The 20160-nt window shown below is 32.8% G+C and overlaps 3 protein-coding genes across 3 annotated transcripts; 1 reads left to right on the top strand and 2 right to left on the bottom strand.

Annotated features, from left to right (window-relative positions):
* The first annotated feature begins 2084 nt into the window (after window positions 1-2084).
* Window positions 2085-11631, top strand: LOC117273266 (uncharacterized). Its single transcript, XM_070194724.1, has 13 exons — window positions 2085-2232; window positions 3387-3401; window positions 4458-4795; window positions 4883-5008; window positions 5266-5358; window positions 7200-7422; window positions 7514-7750; window positions 7831-8082; window positions 8178-8297; window positions 9148-9550; window positions 10575-10704; window positions 10808-11316; window positions 11406-11631. The coding sequence occupies exons 1-13, from the start codon at window positions 2085-2087 to the stop codon at window positions 11629-11631; spliced, it is 2820 nt and encodes a 939-aa protein (XP_070050825.1).
* Window positions 11632-13103: 1472 nt separating this feature from the next.
* On the bottom strand, window positions 13104-16561 carry LOC104086113 (uncharacterized). Its single transcript, XM_070194723.1, has 7 exons — window positions 16037-16561; window positions 15401-15834; window positions 13920-14120; window positions 13623-13763; window positions 13376-13466; window positions 13235-13291; window positions 13104-13163 (listed from the first exon to the last, which is right to left on the bottom strand). Exons 1-7 carry the CDS (start codon window positions 16559-16561, stop codon window positions 13104-13106), a joined length of 1509 nt encoding a protein of 502 aa, XP_070050824.1.
* A 2420-nt stretch (window positions 16562-18981) lies between these two features.
* LOC104086110 (copper transporter 1-like) lies at window positions 18982-19785 on the bottom strand. Its single transcript, XM_009590288.4, has one exon. The coding sequence runs from the start codon at window positions 19650-19652 to the stop codon at window positions 19152-19154; it is 501 nt and encodes a 166-aa protein (XP_009588583.1). The 5' UTR covers window positions 19653-19785; the 3' UTR covers window positions 18982-19151.
* Between the last annotated feature and the right edge of the window lie 375 nt (window positions 19786-20160).

The raw sequence follows: 20160 nt of genomic DNA, 5'->3' as shown, positions 1-20160 counted from the left end.
GGATTAAAAGGCATAGTAGCAACGAAAAGATATAAATGTGTAGATTTAAAAAGGAATGAGATGAAGAAATGATGTGTGTCAGAAAGATAAGATCAATAATTCAGAAAAATGATAAATAAAGTAGAAATCTTTAGAGGTATATATATATATATATATATATATATATATATATATATATATATATATATATATATATATATATATATATATATATATAGTTAGTTTGTTAGTCAAAACAATGTTATTTAGGATCAAATATTTCTGTGTCTCATTTGGAGTATATGATCTAAGCTATATCTTCAAAGTTGAAGGTTGTTAGAATGCGTTTAAATTCAATGAACATGTCTAGGTTCCTTGTACAAAATACATAAAAGGATTTATAAATTACTAACGATTCGTGAACTAGATTTCTCTAATAGTAAATTAAATTGTAATTGTATTTACAAGCTACCGGTGGTTCCACTAATAATGAATCATAAAATACTGATTAATAAAAGCATGGATTGGTAATAATGGGAAGATGATAGAGGTGGCACCTTGGCGGTGATTATGCAATCAAAGCATGCGCACTTTTTCCTTTTTGTGTCAACTTCAATATAGTAGTGTGATGAAATTAAGGCCTGATCATGGAAGCCACACTCGTTGACAATTAACTTAAACTTGACACACTTCACCGATCATTTTCCAATGACTAGGTAAATATTTCAAGAGCACTACATATGATCAAGAGCCACTTAGGGTTTGATTATAATTTTTGTTTTGACTTTCCACACTCCGTGATCGACATTCACATTGGGACTCCAACTTATCCGGATTCGCATCTCGTATTAAAAAGCGAAGCATTCTCTACTAGATCTTTTTTCATTCCTAAGACTCAGATATAACATATCTGGTTAAGGATAAAGAGATCATAATATTTGAATTTGAGTAAATATTTGATTGTTATAATTATTAAATCTTTAAATTTGAACATTAGATCATTAAGAATATTTATTTTCTCAATATTTAATTTATATTTAATTACTTTTATTAAAATCTAATGAAGTCCGACCTCTCTATAAGAAACCCTCTTTATATCAGCACTTTACTATAATGGTCAAGTTTCCTTTGGAATAAATTTTTCATCTTATGTTATAATATATATTCTTTATAACAACACTATAGCAGACAAAAAATATCAGAACACATGAGACTGTTATAGAGAGATTTAACTGTAAATATAAAATTTAAATAAATTAATCTCAAATTATATTCACAAGCTATTAGAGCATAACTCAATATCCATCATGTTGTAAAAAATTTATTTGATGGAATACACTCTAAAAGCTAGTGGCATCGACAATGATGATTGTAAGGTGATAACTAGTGGTGGTTATTGTAGTTGGTGAATATAGCTACAAGCGACGAGTGTACAATGGTGTGTGGCGGCGGCTAGACGATGGTGATCAAAAGTATTCCATATAAGTTATGGCTAGTAGTGAAAGTGGTTGACAGTGGTAATCATATGGTGGAGCCAGGCTGCAGAGGTGGTTAATGTAATGGAAGTGGTTGGTAGAAAGAGTCTCTAGCAATGGTGGCGGTAGATAGTGGAGGTAGTTGGTGATATTGGTTGAAGACTCTCACATGACATGAGCTACTATTAGAAGCGAAGCTAGGGATTTAAGTATGTGAGTTCTAAATTTTAAAATAAAACATTGCTTTCAGGGGGAATCAAACTCCCATCTTTTCCAGCGAACCCACAATTTTTACCGTTGAACCAAGACTCCTTTTGTTACTGGATTCGACAGTATATATTTATATAGATTTAGTAAATATTTCAATACAAATACAGGGTTCCGAAAAAAGTCATTGGGTTCGCCCGAACCCGCACCCACAACTGTAGCTCCGCCCCTGGCTACTACTCTAGTAGAAATGACACCAGCTAACTATTTTTGAGGAATGTCATTTAGAAATTAGTCAGTGTGTCCTGAATTTCAGTTTTTCAGTTCAACTTTTCAGGACACAAAGTCCTGGAGTTATGATTGTTAGTTCAAATATTTTGAACAAAATAAGTATTGGCTAATTACTAAATAGCAGTCTTAAAAATGGCTATTTGTGCCAAGTGGCCCAAACTGAAAAGGAAGACTCTCAAATGCTTGACATGGGCTAACTCCTCCACAAGCCCAACATCCAAAACTCAAAACCAATCTGAGGGACTAGATCTTGGATCGTCCAATATCCAAGAGCAAGAATGTATTGTTTTCTTGTTCAAATTAATTTCTTTTATTTTAAAAGCAAAATTCATCTTGTAGCTCCAAAATCAATTTGTTCTTCTATAACCAAATTCAAACTCTCACAAATACTAAACAAAACAAACTCAAAATAAGGAGGCAAAATAGGGGAGGCAAGTGAGAAAGTAAAAGAAAGAAGAGCCAAGGACAAGGCGAAAAGAAGTCACATTTTAAGCATATGCCAAGCATGTTTCGAGAAAATAAAAATGATAGTACTAGTTTGTGTAACAACATTTTCCCAAAAAGATTTATTTTTTTTCCTAAGTTTTTATAGTAGCAAATATACTGAGACTAATTTTCGATGATGATGCTTGTGTAAGAAATATATAAAAAAAAACTAGACCTTATACCATTTAAGAGATTCTATTTTCATATAATAAATCGCGCACAAAACACAATTACATATTTGTTCTCATCTTCTTTTGAGTGTAATGGAGATGAGTGATTACGACTTTGATTTTAGAATGTTAGGTCAGAAATAGGGAATGCTGAATGCTGATAGAACAACTGATTTCCACTATGGGAAAATGGAGGTTTACGTAAAATTAAAAAAATAAAGCCATTGCCTGGGATCGAACACAATACAACGAGTTACTTGTTTGAATCTCTCAATCTTTTTTATTTCGTTTATATACTCCACAAGCACAACGAGCATAAACACAAAGACGAGAATAATAGAACTTTTTACTTTAGAACTTTCCCGCTGTGACACAAGAATTTCGATGCACGTACCTGAGTAAAAATGGCGTGTGGTAGCCACTAAATAAGGTGGTGTTTATTTTTTATCCACCAATTCTAATGTTGAGCAAAAATAGCCACTACTCTATTAAAATTAATATGAAAAGACATTTTTACCCTTTCTTCTATTTCTTTTATTCCCAAACCCCTCCTTTATACGCTTCTCTCATTTAAGTTCAGAGCCAAAATTTCATAGGCAAAATTTTGCTCCCTCAATATCGTTCCTGCATACAACTCTCTTCTCTCAATTGAAGTTCAGAGCCAAAATTTCATAAGCAAAATTTCGCTCCCTCAATATCGTTCCTGCCCAGCCCACAACAATTCTCTGCGTATACTTTGTCCAACTTAATCTCTTCTCCTTTGTCATCTTCTCTGCAGCGAACCAGCGTACTGGTATGTTTTCGATTTTGCTTTTATGTAATTTTCTTTTTGTATATCTCTAATCGTGATCAATGCTGTGTTTGTCATCAAGTATGTGTGAAATGTCCAAAATAATGATTATAACTTGATTCGCTGAGGAATAAGGGGCAGATTTTTATGAGAAAGTTATTGAGAACCTTTTGGTATTGAAATGTGTTTGTTGTTCAATCAATATATTGATTATGTAAGGACATTTCAGAAAAATAGTCCTAATAATTTGTAAGCTAACTGTATTTAGGAATTTTAGTTAACTGTGCTTCTATTAAAGATGCATCTAATTAGGTCCTGGATTTTAATTTTTTAGTTTAAATATTAAGGACATTTCAGAAAAATAGTCCTACGAATTTGTAAGCTAATTTTAGTTAATTGTGCTTCTATTAAAGATGCATCTAATTAGGTCCTGGATTTTAGTTTTTTAGTTTAAATATTAAGGACATTTTAGAAAAATAGTCCTAAGAATTTGTAAGCTAAATTTAGTTAATTGTGCTTTTATTAAAGATGCATCTAATTAGGTCCTGGATTTTAGTTTTTTAGTTTAAATATTAAGAACATTTCAGAAAAATAGTCCTAAGAATTTGTAAGCTAATTTTAGTTTATTGTTCTTCTATTAAATATGCATCTACTTAGGTCCTGGATTTTAGTTTATTAAGGACATTTCAGAAAAATAGTCCTAAGAATTTGTAAGCTAATTTTAGTTTACTGTTCTTCTATTAAAGATGCATCTACTTAGGTCCTGGATTTTAGTTTTGTAATTTAAATATTAAGGACATTTCAAAAAAATAGTCCTAATGTTTACGTTCTATTTCCTTCTTTATAGTGTGCTAATGGAGGGAGATCGTATTTTCGAGTTTGATGATTGGCGTAATTCGATGAGCTATTGAAAATGAGTTTTTCAGTATAAGGAAACAATAAAAAGTTTCTTGTCTAACACGCAATGGAAGAAGTTGAGGGATGGTGTTTTCGGAAACTTTTTCTGATTACAAGGTGTGAAGTTCTGTGGTAGACTTATTCATTGTGTATTGCTTTCAGAAATTGTAAGCAATGACTCGCATTCAATGACATTCAAGATTTTTTATCATGAAGTAAAGTTTACACGTGAAGTATTCCAGATAATTACAGGGTTGAAATGTTCTTCTTCAGTGGACTTCAAAGTTTTACGTGAAAGAGAGAATAGGCTTTCAAAAGTCTACTTCCCTGGAAAGGATAGAATCGAGTTAGGCGATTTGTGGCATTTTATTACTAGTCACCTATATGGTACAATTGCATCATTTGTAGGCAGCCATGATGATTTGGTGAAGTTGGCAACAATTTATTTTGTTGAATCTGTGTTGATGGGGAAGCGCAAGAATCGGAATGTGTCTGAGCGGGTAATGAAAATCGTAGATGACGATGAACTCTGCTCTTCTTTCAATTGGGGCTCTCTTTATTATGAAAAATTACTAAAATCATTGTAGAGCTGCTTGAAGCCCAAACAAAATACTTCAGACAATGAGAATGAGAATGAGAAAGAGAAAGATAAAGAGAAGGACAGTTATACTATAGTTGGCTTCCCTTTCGCCTTCTGTGTTTGGATTATGGAAGTATTCCCAATTTTTCAGGAAAAATAATTTGTGAACTTCAGAGAATGTGGGTTCCCTCGGATGCTATGTTATTCAGCTATGAAATCTCTATATTATGACACCCTATGTAAAAAGTACTTCCATAATGAAAAAGTAAGTTAACAGGATTACTAGCTATTTTTTTGTTTATGTGTTTTAGTTCTGAATACTTACATATTTTTTTCTTATATAACAGTTGTATCAGTTGCTCGAGATGGTACCATTTCTTTCTTCTGAAGGGGCTCACTAGTGTGCATGTGCCATTGTCTCAAGATCAAAGTTCAATGCCTTCAACACAATTTGATGAAGTCTTGCTTAAGGAAATTGTTAACGTAGGTTTTCTGTCTTTGAATACCATTAGTTTTTTATTTGCTTATTTTTGCTTAAGAGACTTTTTTGTTTTTATGATTTTTGATTCAGAGATTATCGGAGAAGTTCAAAAAGGATATGGAGGTAGAATGTACTAGAATACATAAGAAAATAGCTTTATCAGAAAAAGGGATTCAAAATGACATCAAGGTAATATTCTTAATTTCTGTTCTTGTAACTCTCAGTTAAGGACACCATGTCCTTAACTTTTGAGCTTGTAACTCTCAGTTTAGGACTTTCTATTCTTAACTTTTGAACTTGTAACTCTAAGTTCAGGACTACATGTCCTTAACTTTTTAACTTGTAACTCTAAGTTCAGGACTACATGTCCTTATTTTTTGAACTTGGAACTCTAAGTTAAGGACTACATGTCCTTAATTTCTGTGCTTGTAACTCTAAGTTAAGGACCAAGTGTCCTTAATTTGTGAGCTTGTAACTTGAAGTTTAGGACTACCTGTCCTTAACTTTTTAACTTGTAACTCTAAGTTCAGGACTACACGTCCTTAACTTTTTAACTTGTAACTCTAAGTTCAGGACTACATGTCCTTATTTTTTGAACTTGGAACTCTAAGTTTAAGACTACCTGTCCTTAATTTCCGTGCTTATAACTCTAAGTTAAAGATCAAGTGTCCTTAATTTATGAACTTGTAACTTGAAGTTTAGGACTACCTGTCCTTGACTTTTTAACTTGTAACTCTAAGTTCAGGACTACATGTCCTTAACTTTTTAACTTGTAAATCTAAGTTCAGGACTACATGTCCTTATTTTTTGAACTTGGAACTCTAAGTTCAGGACTACCTATCCTTAATTTCTGTGCTTGTAATTCTAAATTAAAGACCAAGTGTCCTTAATTTGTGAGCTTGTAACTTGAAGTTTAGGACTACCTGTCCTTAACTTTTTAACTTGTAACTCTAAGTTCAGGACTACATGTCCTTAACTTTTTAACTTGTAACTCTAAGTTCAGGACTACATGTCCTTAATTTCTGTGCTTGTAACTCTAAGTTAAGGATCAAATGTCCTTAATTTGTGAGCTTGTAACTCTAAGTTAAGGATCAAATGTCCTTAATTTGTGAGCTTAAGTTAAGTTAAGTTTAGGACTACCCGTCTTTAACTTTTTAACTTGTAACTCTAAGTTCGGGACTACATGTCCTTAACTTTTTAACTTGTTGCTCTAAGTTCAGGACTACATGTCCTTAACTTTTTAACTTATAACTCTAAGTTCAGGACTACCTGTCCTTAACTTTTTAACTTGTAACTCTAAGTTCAGGACTACATGTCCTTAACTTTATAACTTGTAACTCTAAGTTCAGGACTACATGTCCTTATTTTTTTAACTTATAGCTCTAAGTTCAGGACTACATGTCCTTAACTTTTTAACTTGTAACTCTAAGTTCAGGACTACCTGTCCTTAACATTTTAACTTGTAACTCTAAGTTCAGGACTACATGTCCTTAACTTTTTAACTTGTAACTCTTAGTTCAGGACTACATGTCTTTATTTTTTGTACTTGGAACTCTAAGTTCAGGACTAACTGTCCTTAATTTCTGTGCTTGTAACTCTAAGTTAAAGACCAAGTGTCCTTAATTTGTGAGCTTGTAACTTAAAGTTTAGGACTATTTGTCATTAGCTTTTTAACTTGTAACTCTAAGTTCAGGACTACATGTCCTTAATTTCTGTTCTTGTAACTCTAAGTTAAGGAACACTTGTCCTTAATTTGTGAGCTTGTACCTCTATGTTAAGGACCAATGTCCGTAACTTATAAGCAGCTAACATTCTGATTCTTATTTTAAATACTATCTCACAGGCTTTAAAGAAAAACCTAGGATCAAAGATTGATACTTTATTGAAGCTTCTTGACAAACCTCATGAAAGGACCATAGAGAGAGAACCTAGTGTTCCAATTAGCAAAGATGCAGTTGATGATCAATGTGATGATATAGATGTGCATGTAGAAGATCATTATGAAAGCGATTATAGAGATGCGCATCTAGAAGATGAAACTGATATTGGCATCGAAATTGGGAAAGGTTAGATACAGTTTTTGAATTTGTTATCATTGAAATTTATATTCAATAGCGTAATACATATAAACTTTTTTGTGATTACAAATGTGTGTAGAATCTTTTGATGGAGTGCAAGTTCAAGATGGAATGGAATGTCAAGACCAGGAAAATCCAAAAGAGACAAGTGTAACAGAAATAATTTGTAAATCTGGAGTGCAATCTCAGGATTTAGAAAATCCATTGGGAACAAGTATAAGTGAGATTGTATGCAAATGTGTTGAAGAAATATATGATCTATCTACACCTCTCTCACTTAAAGAGAAATTTGGAAATCAAAATGATGCCAATCAAGGTTAGATGGAATTTTCATGACATGTTGAATGTTAGTTTTAGTAAACTATTAGTAACAAGTATTAATTGTAAATGTTACAGAATCTTTTGAAACTGCAAGGAAAGAAGATGGAGTGGACTATCAAGATGATGAAATTTCAAAAGAGAGAAGTGGAGGACAATCTCAAGACATAGAAAATACCCAAGGAACAAGCATAAGTGAGATTGTTTGCAAATGTATAGAAGGAACATATGATATCTCTACACCTCTCTCTCTTACAGACAATATTGGAAGCCAAACAAATGCTAGTCAAGATAATGATTTAACTGGCATGATCTTGACAGTTGCAAAAGGTTAGACGGAGTTTTTTTTCATCTTATACATGTTTGTTTTAATCAAAGATTAGTAACAAGTACTAATTGTGTTAGCTCTTGTAAATATTTTGCAGAATCTTGTGAACTTGCAATCGAAGAACATGGAGAACAGTTGCAAGATAAAGAAAATGCAATCAATATGTCAGCTCCATTGTCTGTTAAAGAAATACAAGAAGGCAACGTGGCCAACACAGGTATTGATTGTGTCCTTAATATTGTATTCATAATTCAAATTGTCAGGACATTTCAAAAATTATGTCCTTAGTTTTTGTCTCTTCATTTGACAATTTGTCATAGAATTGACGACTTGCAGCAAACTAATGTATATGTAGTGTTGCTTGCAGAGCAAAATAAAAATGAAGCCGTTAACCAATATACTAGGAAAAGGAAGAGAGATAGTATTGGTTTTGATGGTCCATCATTTGTTATTCTTACTCCTACTCCTCCGACTACACAAGATGGAGTGGACTATCAAGATGATGAAATTTCAAAAGAGAGAAGTGGAGGACAATCTCAAGACATAGAAAATACCCAAGGAACAAGCATAAGTGAGATTGTTTGCAAATGTATAGAAGGAACGTATGATATCTCTACACCCTCTCTCTCTTACAGACAATATTGGAAGCCAAAAAATGCTAGTCAAGATAATGATTTAACTGGCATGATCTTGACAGTTGCAAAAGGTTAGACGGAGTTTTTTTCATCTTATACATGTTTGTTTTAATCAAAGATTAGTAACAAGTACTAATTGTGTTAGCTCCTATAAATATTTTGCAGAATCTTGTAAACTTGCAATCGAAGAACATGGAGAACAATTACAAGATAAAAAAAATGCAAGCAATATATTAGCACCATTGTCTGTTAAAGAAATACAAGAAGGCAGCGTGGCCAACACAGGTATTGATTGTGTCCTTAATATTGTATTCATAATTCAAATTGTCAGGACATTTCAAAAATTATGTCCTTAGTTTTTGTCTCTTCATTTGACAATTCATAGAATTGACGACTTGCAGCAAACTAATGTATATGTAGTGTTGCTTGCAGAGCAAAACAAAAATGAAGCCGTTAACCAATATACTAGGAAAAGGAAGAGAGATAGTATTGGTTTTGATGGTCCATCATTTGCTATTCTTACTCCTACTCCTCCGACTACACAAATGAGCATTGATGAGGGTTTGTCTATGGAGGTTGAAGGAAATGTTGAAGAAGAGCTTGGTCGAGGGAAAAGGAATAAGAAGCTTAGTTGGCAATTGAAATCTCCTTTTGAACAGAAAAGAAAAAGAGGAACATCGATGGCGCACAATGAAAATACTCCCAAGTATACAGGCTGGATAAAATCAAAATATACTCGTACATGTATTTTTCATTATGCCAAAGATGATGAAAACTTATTGAAGAAATTCATTGGGTGGTTGGGCAAGGAGAAAAGGAAAGGTCGCAAAAAAGTGTAAGTCCCTAAATGTATTCATTATTTCTTAATTGCTTACATTTGTGTCTTGAACTTGTAATTTTAAATTCAGGACTAAGTGTATTGAGCTTCCAACTCTAACTTCATGACTAAATGTCCTAAATTTTTGAGCTTGTAACTCTAAGTTAAGGATTAAGTGTCCTTAACTTTTGAGATTGTAAGTCTAAGTTCAGGACTAAGTGTCCTTAACTTTTTAACTTGTAACTGTAAGTTAAGGACTACATGTCCTTAATTTTTGAATTTGCAACTCTAACTTCAGGACCAAGTGTCCTTAATTTTTGAACTTCCACTCTAAGTTCAGGACCAATTGTCCTTAACTTATGAGCTTGTTACTCTAAGTTCAGGACTTTAATTTATGAGCTTGTAAGTCTAAGTTCAGGACCAAGTGTCCTTAACTTTTGAACTTGTAACTGTAAGTTAAGGACTACCTGTCCTTAATTTTTGAAATTGCAACTCTAACTTCAGGACCAAGTGTCCTTAATTTTTGAACTTCCACTCTAAGTTTAGGACTAATTGTCCTTAACTTATGAGTTTGTTACTCTAAGTTCATGACTAATTATCCTTTAATTTATGAGCTAGTAAGTCTAAGTTCAGGACCAAGTGTCCTTAACTTTTGAACTTGTAACTGTAAGTTAAGGACATCCTGTCCTTAATTTTTAAATTTGCAACTCTAACTTCAGGACCAAGTGTCCTTAATTTTTGCACTTCCACTCTAAGTTTAGTATCAATTGTCCTTAACTTATGAGCTTGTTACTCTAAGTTCAGGACTTTAATTTATGAGCTTGTAAGTCTAAGTTCAGGACCAAGTGTCCTTAACTTTTGAACTTGTAACTGTAAGTTAAGGACTACCTGTCCTTAAATTTTGAATTTGCAACTCTAACTTCAGGACCAAGTGTCCTAAACTTATGACCTTGTTACTGTAAGTTCAGGACCAAGTGTCCTTAATTAGGAATTGAGGACTAACTTATAAACTTTCTAACTTTGATATTTTCAAAATTTTCAGGGGACAAACTGATATATATGCTGAGGATAATGGTGTGAGAAAGAATCCATATAAATTGTACCATCAAAAAATCAGTAGCAAAATATTCTTCCTTGAGCTTGCAGATAGTAGCTTTGTACTTGATGATAAGGTTTGATAATTCACAAGGCATTTGTTTTCTTTCTTCTTAATTTATTATTTTTTAATTATTTATGACTGATGGATTTTTTTTCTTTTTTTGCCTTTTTATGAAGCATATTGACATTGCCCTGTATTATTTGAGAAAGAAGGAATGCTACCACCCTTGCGCCCATCCTTTTCATTGCACAACTACAGATATACTTTTTGATAACTATATGCTAATTGTGTATAAGGATTTCAATGAAGATGCTTCAGATTTGTTTTGGTGTGATGATAATCAGTTGGTTCTCACACCATATGTGTGGGGTGACAATCGTAGATGTGGAATTGCTTGGACAGAGGTTGACAAAATCTTTTTTTCATGTCGGCTTCCTTCAGAAGATAATGATGTTGTGACACATTTTCTTTTGGGGGTATTGGACTTGAATGAGAGAAAGATTGATGTGTACGATTCCACATATAGTGAGCCATATGAGCAAGGAATGAAACACATTGAAATGTATGCACGCATGATCCCCCACTTGCTAAAGTTCTCACAGTTTGAGAAAAATCACAAGTCTTTTGGAAATGCATTCAACAAATTTGATATTCAGTGGCAAAGATCACCACACCAAACTGGATCGTACGTGTTGTCATTTGCTATATAATTTATATGTACTTTAGATTTATTTTATTAAAGATATTGTTTAATTGACTCCATATTTTTCTTAGGACTGATTGTGGTGCATTCCTAATCAAGTATGTGGAGTTGTTGATAATGGGAAAGGATGTGGAGAAATTCCAACCTGAGGACATATCAAACTTCAGAAAAGAACTTGCAGCAAATCTTTGGACACAGGGAGAGTGGAAAAAAAATTCTGGTTATGATACACCACCAGAAAATATCGGTGACGATTATGATAGTGAAAATGAAACTTCTTGCCCAAAGGAGCTGTAGTGTAGTTGTAAAGAAAGTCAGCTGTAGTGGAATTGGTATAAAATTGCTGTAAAGAATCCATATAAATTCTGAAATATCCTGTAAATTGTCACAAGGCACTTTATTTTGTTTGCATAGCATAATTTTTTGGTCACAGCTATGCTAAATTACAGTTTCAGCAGTAATATGAAGGCATCGTGTTATTAATTTCTTTCTTTCTGTTAACTATTGATTTGTCCATTTTTTCACAGTTTTAAAGGGCCAATCTTTGATTAAATTGTCTTGAAGTTTTTAGAAATTTAAAGCAACACACATTAATTGTTGTAGAACTTCATAATCTGTTAACTACATCCTTATTTATTGAAGGATGAAAATAATATTCAAGACATATTTTTTTAAATGTGCTAAACTTCTGGAATATAGACAATAAACTGAGATTTCCAGAAGTTAAGGACATTTTAGAAATTTATGATCTGTATATTAGATTCATACTTCAAATGTTTAGGACGTTTTAAAAAATTATGTCCTGAAGTCTACTTGTACCAATCTCATTTTAAAAATAAGATGTAGCAAGCTGTGTTTAGTAAGCTGCAGATGTCAAGTTTTATAACTACTGATTTGTCCATTTTAAATTGTCAGTTTTTTATTAAATCTATAGAGATATAGCAAAAGATACATTGATTGTTATAGAACTTTAGGACATTATGTTCATAAACATCCTGATTTGTTGAAGGATGAAAATAATATTCAGTACATATTTTTCTGAAATGTCCTGAACTTCTGGAAATCTAGATAATAATCTGAGATTTTCAGAAGTTAAGGACATTTTAGAAATTTATGTCCTTAATATTAGATTCATACTTGAAATTTTCAGGACTTGTAAAAGATTATATCCTTAAATTTCACTTGTACCAAGCTCATTTTAAAAATAAAGATGTAGCAAGCTGCAGGCGTCAAATTATATAAAGAAAAGGACTTTCTTGTTTACTTACGGCAAGAATAAAATTCCATAAATAATAATTGGTCCAACATAGGTAAATTGAACTCCCAGAAAAAGAAAAAGAAACAAAGAGCACGTAAGGGCAAAGAAACTTTGAAAATTCAGGACATCTTTTATATAACCATCTGCTAATGTTTACTCGCTCAAATAAAAACAATCTAAATGAATCCAATTTATAGCAAAAACTTAAAAGAGTAGATAAACATAAGTGAATATATCTATTATTCTCTATGCTTCCTTGAAAATGGATGGACTGCCGGAGAATATATACAAGATGTTCTATTATGACCAATTCTTCTGCAACGACCACATTTGAATGTTATTTTTGATGATTCGGTAGCTGGAATATACCTTTTCTTCTGCCTTCTACCTGGCGGGACTTTGAAATCTGGAGGTTTAATAATTTGTGACTTAACACTCTCTGGTATAATCCAAGAATACGTATATCCTACAGGATGTATTTGTCTTTCATATGTTTTCAACCAAGATTCCTTTAAGTTCCAGTCCAAGCAGAAATTGGACTTCTTGATGTTTCTCTTCTCGATAGCTGCAACTGCATGTATACATGGTAATTCATCAAATTGAAACTGAAAACAATCACATATTTTTTTTGTTTAAGTCCACCAAGAAAGTAATTCCTTCTTTCTCAACTCTAGAACGCCATGAATCAACAGGGAAGACCTTCAAAGTTGAAAAACTATAAGTTAATACATTATGTTAAATTATCATTAAAATAATAAGCTAAAGTAAGAACATAATACTTACATTTAAAATAAAAGCTAAATCTATCTTTTTCTTCAATTCCTCTTCTACCCAACAAGAAACGTCATAAAAAGTTCCTTCTGCTTCATTTCTTCTTTCATAAAACCAATGTTATAGCTTCACTTGGATAAAATCCACCATTCTTAATATATGCAACTCCCTTGCTTCTAATAGCATATAATTTATTGACTCAACTATGATTGTTGTGAGCATGTCATATCTTCGTCGTAGACTACAAGAACGTGCCCACCTTTCCGGTGGTTCTTCTATCAAGTAGTCAAAAGTCTTCTTATAAACTTTTGCTATATCTGATATGTATAGATCAAATTCTTTGCGCCTGTATACTCTTGCAGCACTTTGAAAAAGTTTTATGACCTCACTTTTCACTTTCCTTCACTTTAGGTTCTGCTCCAAATGATAGATACAAATCCCATGGTGGCTTTCGGGATATACCTTTGCAATGTCATGTACAATAGATTGATGCCTGCCCGATAAAAAAATTAAATTATCACGGCTCCCAATTGCATTGCGAAGCTCACTAAAGTACCACTCATAAGAATTGTTATTTTCAGATTCTGCAATTCCAAAGGCTAGTGGGAATATTTGGTTATTTACATCCTTTGAAACTGAAATCATTAAAACACCACGATATTTTGACTTCAAAAAAGTTGCATCAACATCAATCACTGGTCTACAATGATTCCAACCAGCTATTGATAATCCATATGCATAAAACATATAAAGAAACCTGAAAATACAGTTTAACAAACGGTTAAAAATACAGGATACTAAATCTTTAACATTTATACTGCACACATCAAAGTTAAGGACATCTTGTCCTTAACTTTTACAATGCACACATCAAACTTAAGGACACCATGTCCTTAATATTTTCACTGCACATATTAAAGTTAAGGATACAATGTCCTTAACATTTTCAGTGCACACATCAAATTTAAGGACAACTTGTCCTTAACTTTTAGAATGCACACATCAAAGTTAAGGATACCATGTCCTTAACTTTTACAATTCACACATCAAAGTTAAGGACACCATGTCCTTAACATTTACAATGCACACATCAAAGTTAAGGACACCATGTCCTTAACATTTTCACTGCACATATCAAGGTTAAGGACACCATGTCCTTAACATTTTCACTGCACACATCAAAGTTAAGGACACCATCTCGTTAACTTTTTTACTGCACACGTCAAAGTTAAGAAAACTATGTCCTTAACATTTTTACTGCATACATCAAAGTTAAGGACATAATGTCCTTAACTTTTACAATGCACACATCAAAGTTAAGGATACCATGTCCTTAAGTTTTTCACTACACACATCCAAGTTAAGGACACCATGTCCTTAACATTTTCACTGCACATATCAAAGTTAAGAACAACTTGTCCTTAACCTTTACAATGCATACATCAAAGTTAAGGATACCATGTACTTAACTTTTACAATGCACACATCCAAGTTAAGGACAGCTTGTCCTTAACTTTTACAATGCACGCATCAAAGTTAAGGACACCATGTCCTTAACTTTTTCACTGGACACATCAAAGTTAAGGACACCATGTCCTTAACTTTTATAATGCACACATCAAAGTTAAGGACACCATGTCCTTAACTTTTTCACTGTACACATCCACGTTAAGGATACCATGTCCTTAACATTTTCACTGCACACATCAAAGTTAATGACACCATGTCCTTAACATTTTCACTGCACACATCAAAGTTAACGACACCATGTCCTTAATATTTTCACTGCACACATCAAAGTTAAGGATACCATGTCCTTAACATTTTCACTGCACACATCAAAGTTAAGGACACCATGTCCTTAACTTTTTCATTGCACACATCCAAGTTAAGGACACCGTGTCCTTAGCTTTTTCATTGCACACATCGAAGTTAAGGACACCATGTCCTTAACATTTTTATTGCACACATCCAAGTTAAGGATACCATATCCTAAAGTTTATAAAACAGACTAATAAACTCTTTTTGATTGTTTACCTGTTGTTGTCGTCTATCTTTATGTTAGTGTATGTTCCCGGATTTTTACTTCTCATCATATACAAGTATGAAGACAATAATTCATAATTCTCTTCAGGAGTTCCTCTTATTAAAGATGAAGCATGTTGAATAGCATGCCACGCCTTGTGATAACCAATGTCTAGTCTATGCAATTTTTGCATTTCTGCTATGACAAAGGCTGGTGTAACTTCAAACCTTGGGTCTTGAAGATTGTCGATAATGTAACCACTAATCAACTTTGAAGTTGCATGCCTTTGATCAGCTTTCATAGTGTTAACTGAGCAGTCATAATTTTTCTCAATCTTTACTATCTTGAATAGTGTTGAATCTTTAACTCTGAAAGCACGCATACACCACCCACACCTATCATCATTGCATTTCAATGAATATCTTGTTGAGATTGATCTAACAACCTTGAATTCAAAATGCCCTTTAATTGCTATATTGAAAAAATAGTTAATTATACTCTTCTTTTTGTCAAATATTGATCCCACTTTTATTTCATCCAACGAAGCATTTTCTGTTAATATCGTAGTTGGGGATTCTTTTTTTTTTCGAATTTGAGCTTCGTCTAGTTAGTTGAGTAAAGGTTTTTTCAGCAACTTCTTCTATTACCGGTGCACTTTCTAAGACTTGAATACCCAAAGCTTGTTCGTTGTCAATTTCTATGCTTTGTCCTTTCACTTGAATAGAATCAAATGTTTGAAGCACCTCTTCAGTTATTGGTTGAGCTTCAACCACATCTATTTTCATTATCTGTTGGCATTTGTCTTGATTGTTTTGTTGAGTTTCTGTATTGACATGTTCAAAGGTGCTTGTAGAATCAAAAACTCTTTCCGAAATATCAACAATGAAACGACAGCCCTTGAAGAGTGAATGACTTTTTAGTAACTCTATACATGTGTGAAGATCTAAATCTTTGAATACAAGCATTCCCTTGCTTGTTCCCAGATTGATATCAAACCATATCATTGCTTTAAACTTGTCTCTATCCAATTCAATAACTTCAAAGACTTGGTTAATGAAATCTTCAAATCGAATTGCCTCAGGTACTAGAACAAGCTTTGTTTGATGATCAAGATACTTATAGTCTGCAGTCCATTTACCATTAAAAGCAACTATAATACATATTGTATCCATCCTGCAAGTCAAGAAAATGAGAAATTCAGGACATATTTATACAACAATCGTGAAGTTAAGGATAAGATGTCCTAAACTTTATCAATACAAGTTGCAAAACACAGGACACTATGTCCTTAATATTTAAAATAACAGTCATGAAGTTAAGGATATCATGTCCTAAACTTTATCAATACAAATTGCAAATACAAGACACTATGTCCTTAATATTTACACAGTAGTCATGAAGTTAAGGACATCATGTCCTAAACTTTATTAGTACAAGTTGCAAAAATAGGACACTATGTCCTTAATTTTTATATAGTAGTCATGAAGTTAAGGATATCATGTCCTAAACTTTATCAGTACAAGTTGCAAAAATAGGACACTATGTCCTTAACTTTAATGTGTGTAGTCAAAATGTTAAGAACACGGTGTCCTTAACTTGGATATGTGCATTGTAAAAGTTAAGGACATGGTGTCCTTAACTTTGATGTGTGCATTATAAAAGTTAAGGATAACGTGTCCTTAACTTTATTAATACAAGTTGAAAAATACAAGACACTTTGTCCTTAATATTTTTCAGAATAACAGTCATGTTAAGGACACCAAATCCTTAATATTATGTCCTCAATATTTACAGAACAATCACAGAGTTAAGGACACGATGTCCTTAACGTTATCAATACAGAAAAGAAAAAAAAATCAAATTCCTAGTATCTTATTCTTCAGTAACGAAATAAAAATCCATACAAACACACAAAAGCATATAGAGATATCTGAAACTTTAGAACTTACTGTAATTTTATGGTAAATTTTGGACGAGAAAGTTGAATTCTGAACTTAGACAAAAAGTTTAAAATCGGAAAAAAAGCTTCTGCAATTTTGGACGATCACAACAATTCTCGGCACGTAAGTTTGCACGTAAGTTTGAGCTGCTGCTGATCTTAAATAAGGAGCGTATGTATCAGCGAAATCCTATATAGCAGAAGGGTATTTTCGTCCGGACGGGTAAAAGTTTATTAAAGCAGTGGCTAAAGACTAAATACATTTAAAACAGTGGCTTAAAAGTAAATACATATGTTATTACTCGCTATCTGTGCACATCGCCCCTTACGTGACGTTCTTTATTTACTCAAAATATTTTGAAAAGGACTATAAGATAGTGAAGGAACGAAAATAATAATATCACCTTTTTTTAAATCACTTAAAAGAAATATCAAAAGAACGAAATTGAAAAAGGCACTTTTCCTGCCTTACTAGACACGATAGTTACCAATATTGATGAGAGTTTAAATTTATATATCGTCAATATAAATCAAATGCAATAAGTATAATAGTTTACGAGTTACCAATTCATGCATGCTATAAAAAGCTATTATTTTGTAATAGTGTATAGATTTTTTATGGCGTTCTTGTAGAACATTTTATGGTAAAGAGATCACTTTTAGCTCGTGGTCAAAATTATTTATATTTGGTAGCCGTAAAAATGGATAAAATTTGTATTGTGTATAATATATATATATATATTTTTGGCTATTATTTTGAGAGTGACTATACAATCTCATTTTTCCAAAATTTTAAATTCGTGAGATTTTACTATTTATAGAAGGAATGCCAAAAAAATCAGTATATTATCCACAAAGGCACACAGAACTTGCCAACTATTAGCTGTAGCCTACAATTGTCATTTAATTTATTTACATGGAGATCAAGTAATTCGATCGGAAAGACTTTCTCAACTTTAATTGGCATGATACCAAATAGAGAAAATCTCAAACCGTAAACGTAACATCAATCGTTGTCCTACACGTAAACGTAAATTGCTACATCTTATTTATTGTAGAACGCTAGCTGCCGAACTAAAAATTCGTGTCTTCCTCTTTTATCAATTGAGGAATTCAATTGTTTTGAAAAGAAAAATGGGGACTACATAAAGGAGAGTATTAGAGATGAAAGTGAATGAGCAAGCACCCAAAAAACCCTAAAAGAGTATTTTCTTAAGTAGTTTCTTTAAAGTATGAAGTTGTTTTTTTGTTTTAATTATCCGTTGTATGGCTGGCAGTAATCATAAAACATGTCAATTTACAGCGAATTTTCCTTCGTATGATTTGGGAAACATTCACATGATGTGTAACCAGTAAGCTATTAACGGAAAATTAAAGAAGAACAAAATTACTGCTATAATCATTTCCCGGATCCTGCATACGTGGAATGCCTATGCATCGGTTTTTTTTTTTTTTTTTTAAAACCATAATCATTATTTCCCTACCTAAGGTGGGTGTATTAGCAGTCAACTATTGTAACCGCGGACCGTGCTTGAAACACGAAATTTGAATTAAATGAATATAATTTAGCATTTGGATTTAGTTCAGAGTTCTGTCTCATCCTTAATCAGAAAATCAAAGCCTTTGCGCTTTAACCCGGATATTCTTCACATATACTAAACGCATTTCTTTATCACAAAATTCAAGCTGTTGTTTAATGATTTCAAATTCCAATAACCTCCTGATCGTCAAATTGATCAACACAAGAAAAAAAAAACAACTGAACCCCAATTCAAGTACTGAAAAATAAAACTCTAAGCACATCAATTAATAAAAAAAAAAATTCAACAACTACAGCTCATTGGTGGAAGATCCATAGTCTTGCCCTCATTAGACGATTTGTTGAAAACCCTACTTCCAAAAACCAAGAACCCTAACATGTGCCCAAAAATAGCAACCAAGAAAACACCACCATTGAACGACATAACAGCCAACATAACAACATAAGCCAAACCAATTCTCAGTCCATACAAAGTTGTCTGAATCAACCCCGCGCTCACATGATCAGCATTTTCCTTAATGTAATTGCCGTGAGACAGAAATTCGACGAGAACAGCCATGAAAAAAACGACAAAAAGCGCCAAAACATACATGCCCAAATTATCATATCCAGGCCAATTTGAGAAGAGAATTTCAGTATTCTTTCCCCAGAAAAACGTCATGTGCATCATCATATGCCGATGGTTCTTCATCATCATGCCTCCTCCTCCTCCGGTGGCGTTGTTCATGGCGGCTGATGGCGGCGGCGCCATAGCCATTCCTTGCATGTGGCCGCCGTTGTTCATTTCTTTTTTGCCCTATTCTTGAATTTTCTCTCTTCAATTAAGAGATTTATCTTGAAAAGGCTGTTTTCCCTATCTTTAAGGAAGTTTTGATAGTACAGTGCAGTAAAGTGTACTTTTTTTCTAGTACAAGAGGATGAGGAAAAACATACAAGGTATATATAGAACGGAAATGGAAAATAAGTTAAGGGCGTTTGGTTGAGAAACAAGTTATTTCGGTATTAGTTATCCTGATATTATTTATTCCATCATCTCATAGGGATAAAAAAATACTATAATCCCGGGTTGTCCAATCAAGTACGTTAGGTTCCAGGGATTAGTTATATTGCGATTTTAATCCAATCAAGTACGCGGGATAAACTTTTGTCGGGTTTTTCAAGTTTTTAGGTTTTTTTTGTTACATGAATATTATTTCGATCTTACTTTATTAAAGCTATATATAAAGTTTTGATAAGCGAATATGTTTACCAAAAATTAAAAAAAATGAACAACATATGATCTATTAAAGTAT

The sequence above is a fragment of the Nicotiana tomentosiformis genome, chromosome 2 (assembly GCF_000390325.3).
Source record: "Nicotiana tomentosiformis chromosome 2, ASM39032v3, whole genome shotgun sequence".
In the NCBI taxonomy this organism is placed as follows: Eukaryota; Viridiplantae; Streptophyta; class Magnoliopsida; order Solanales; family Solanaceae; genus Nicotiana; species Nicotiana tomentosiformis.
This window is presented reverse-complemented; position numbering and strand designations above follow the sequence as displayed.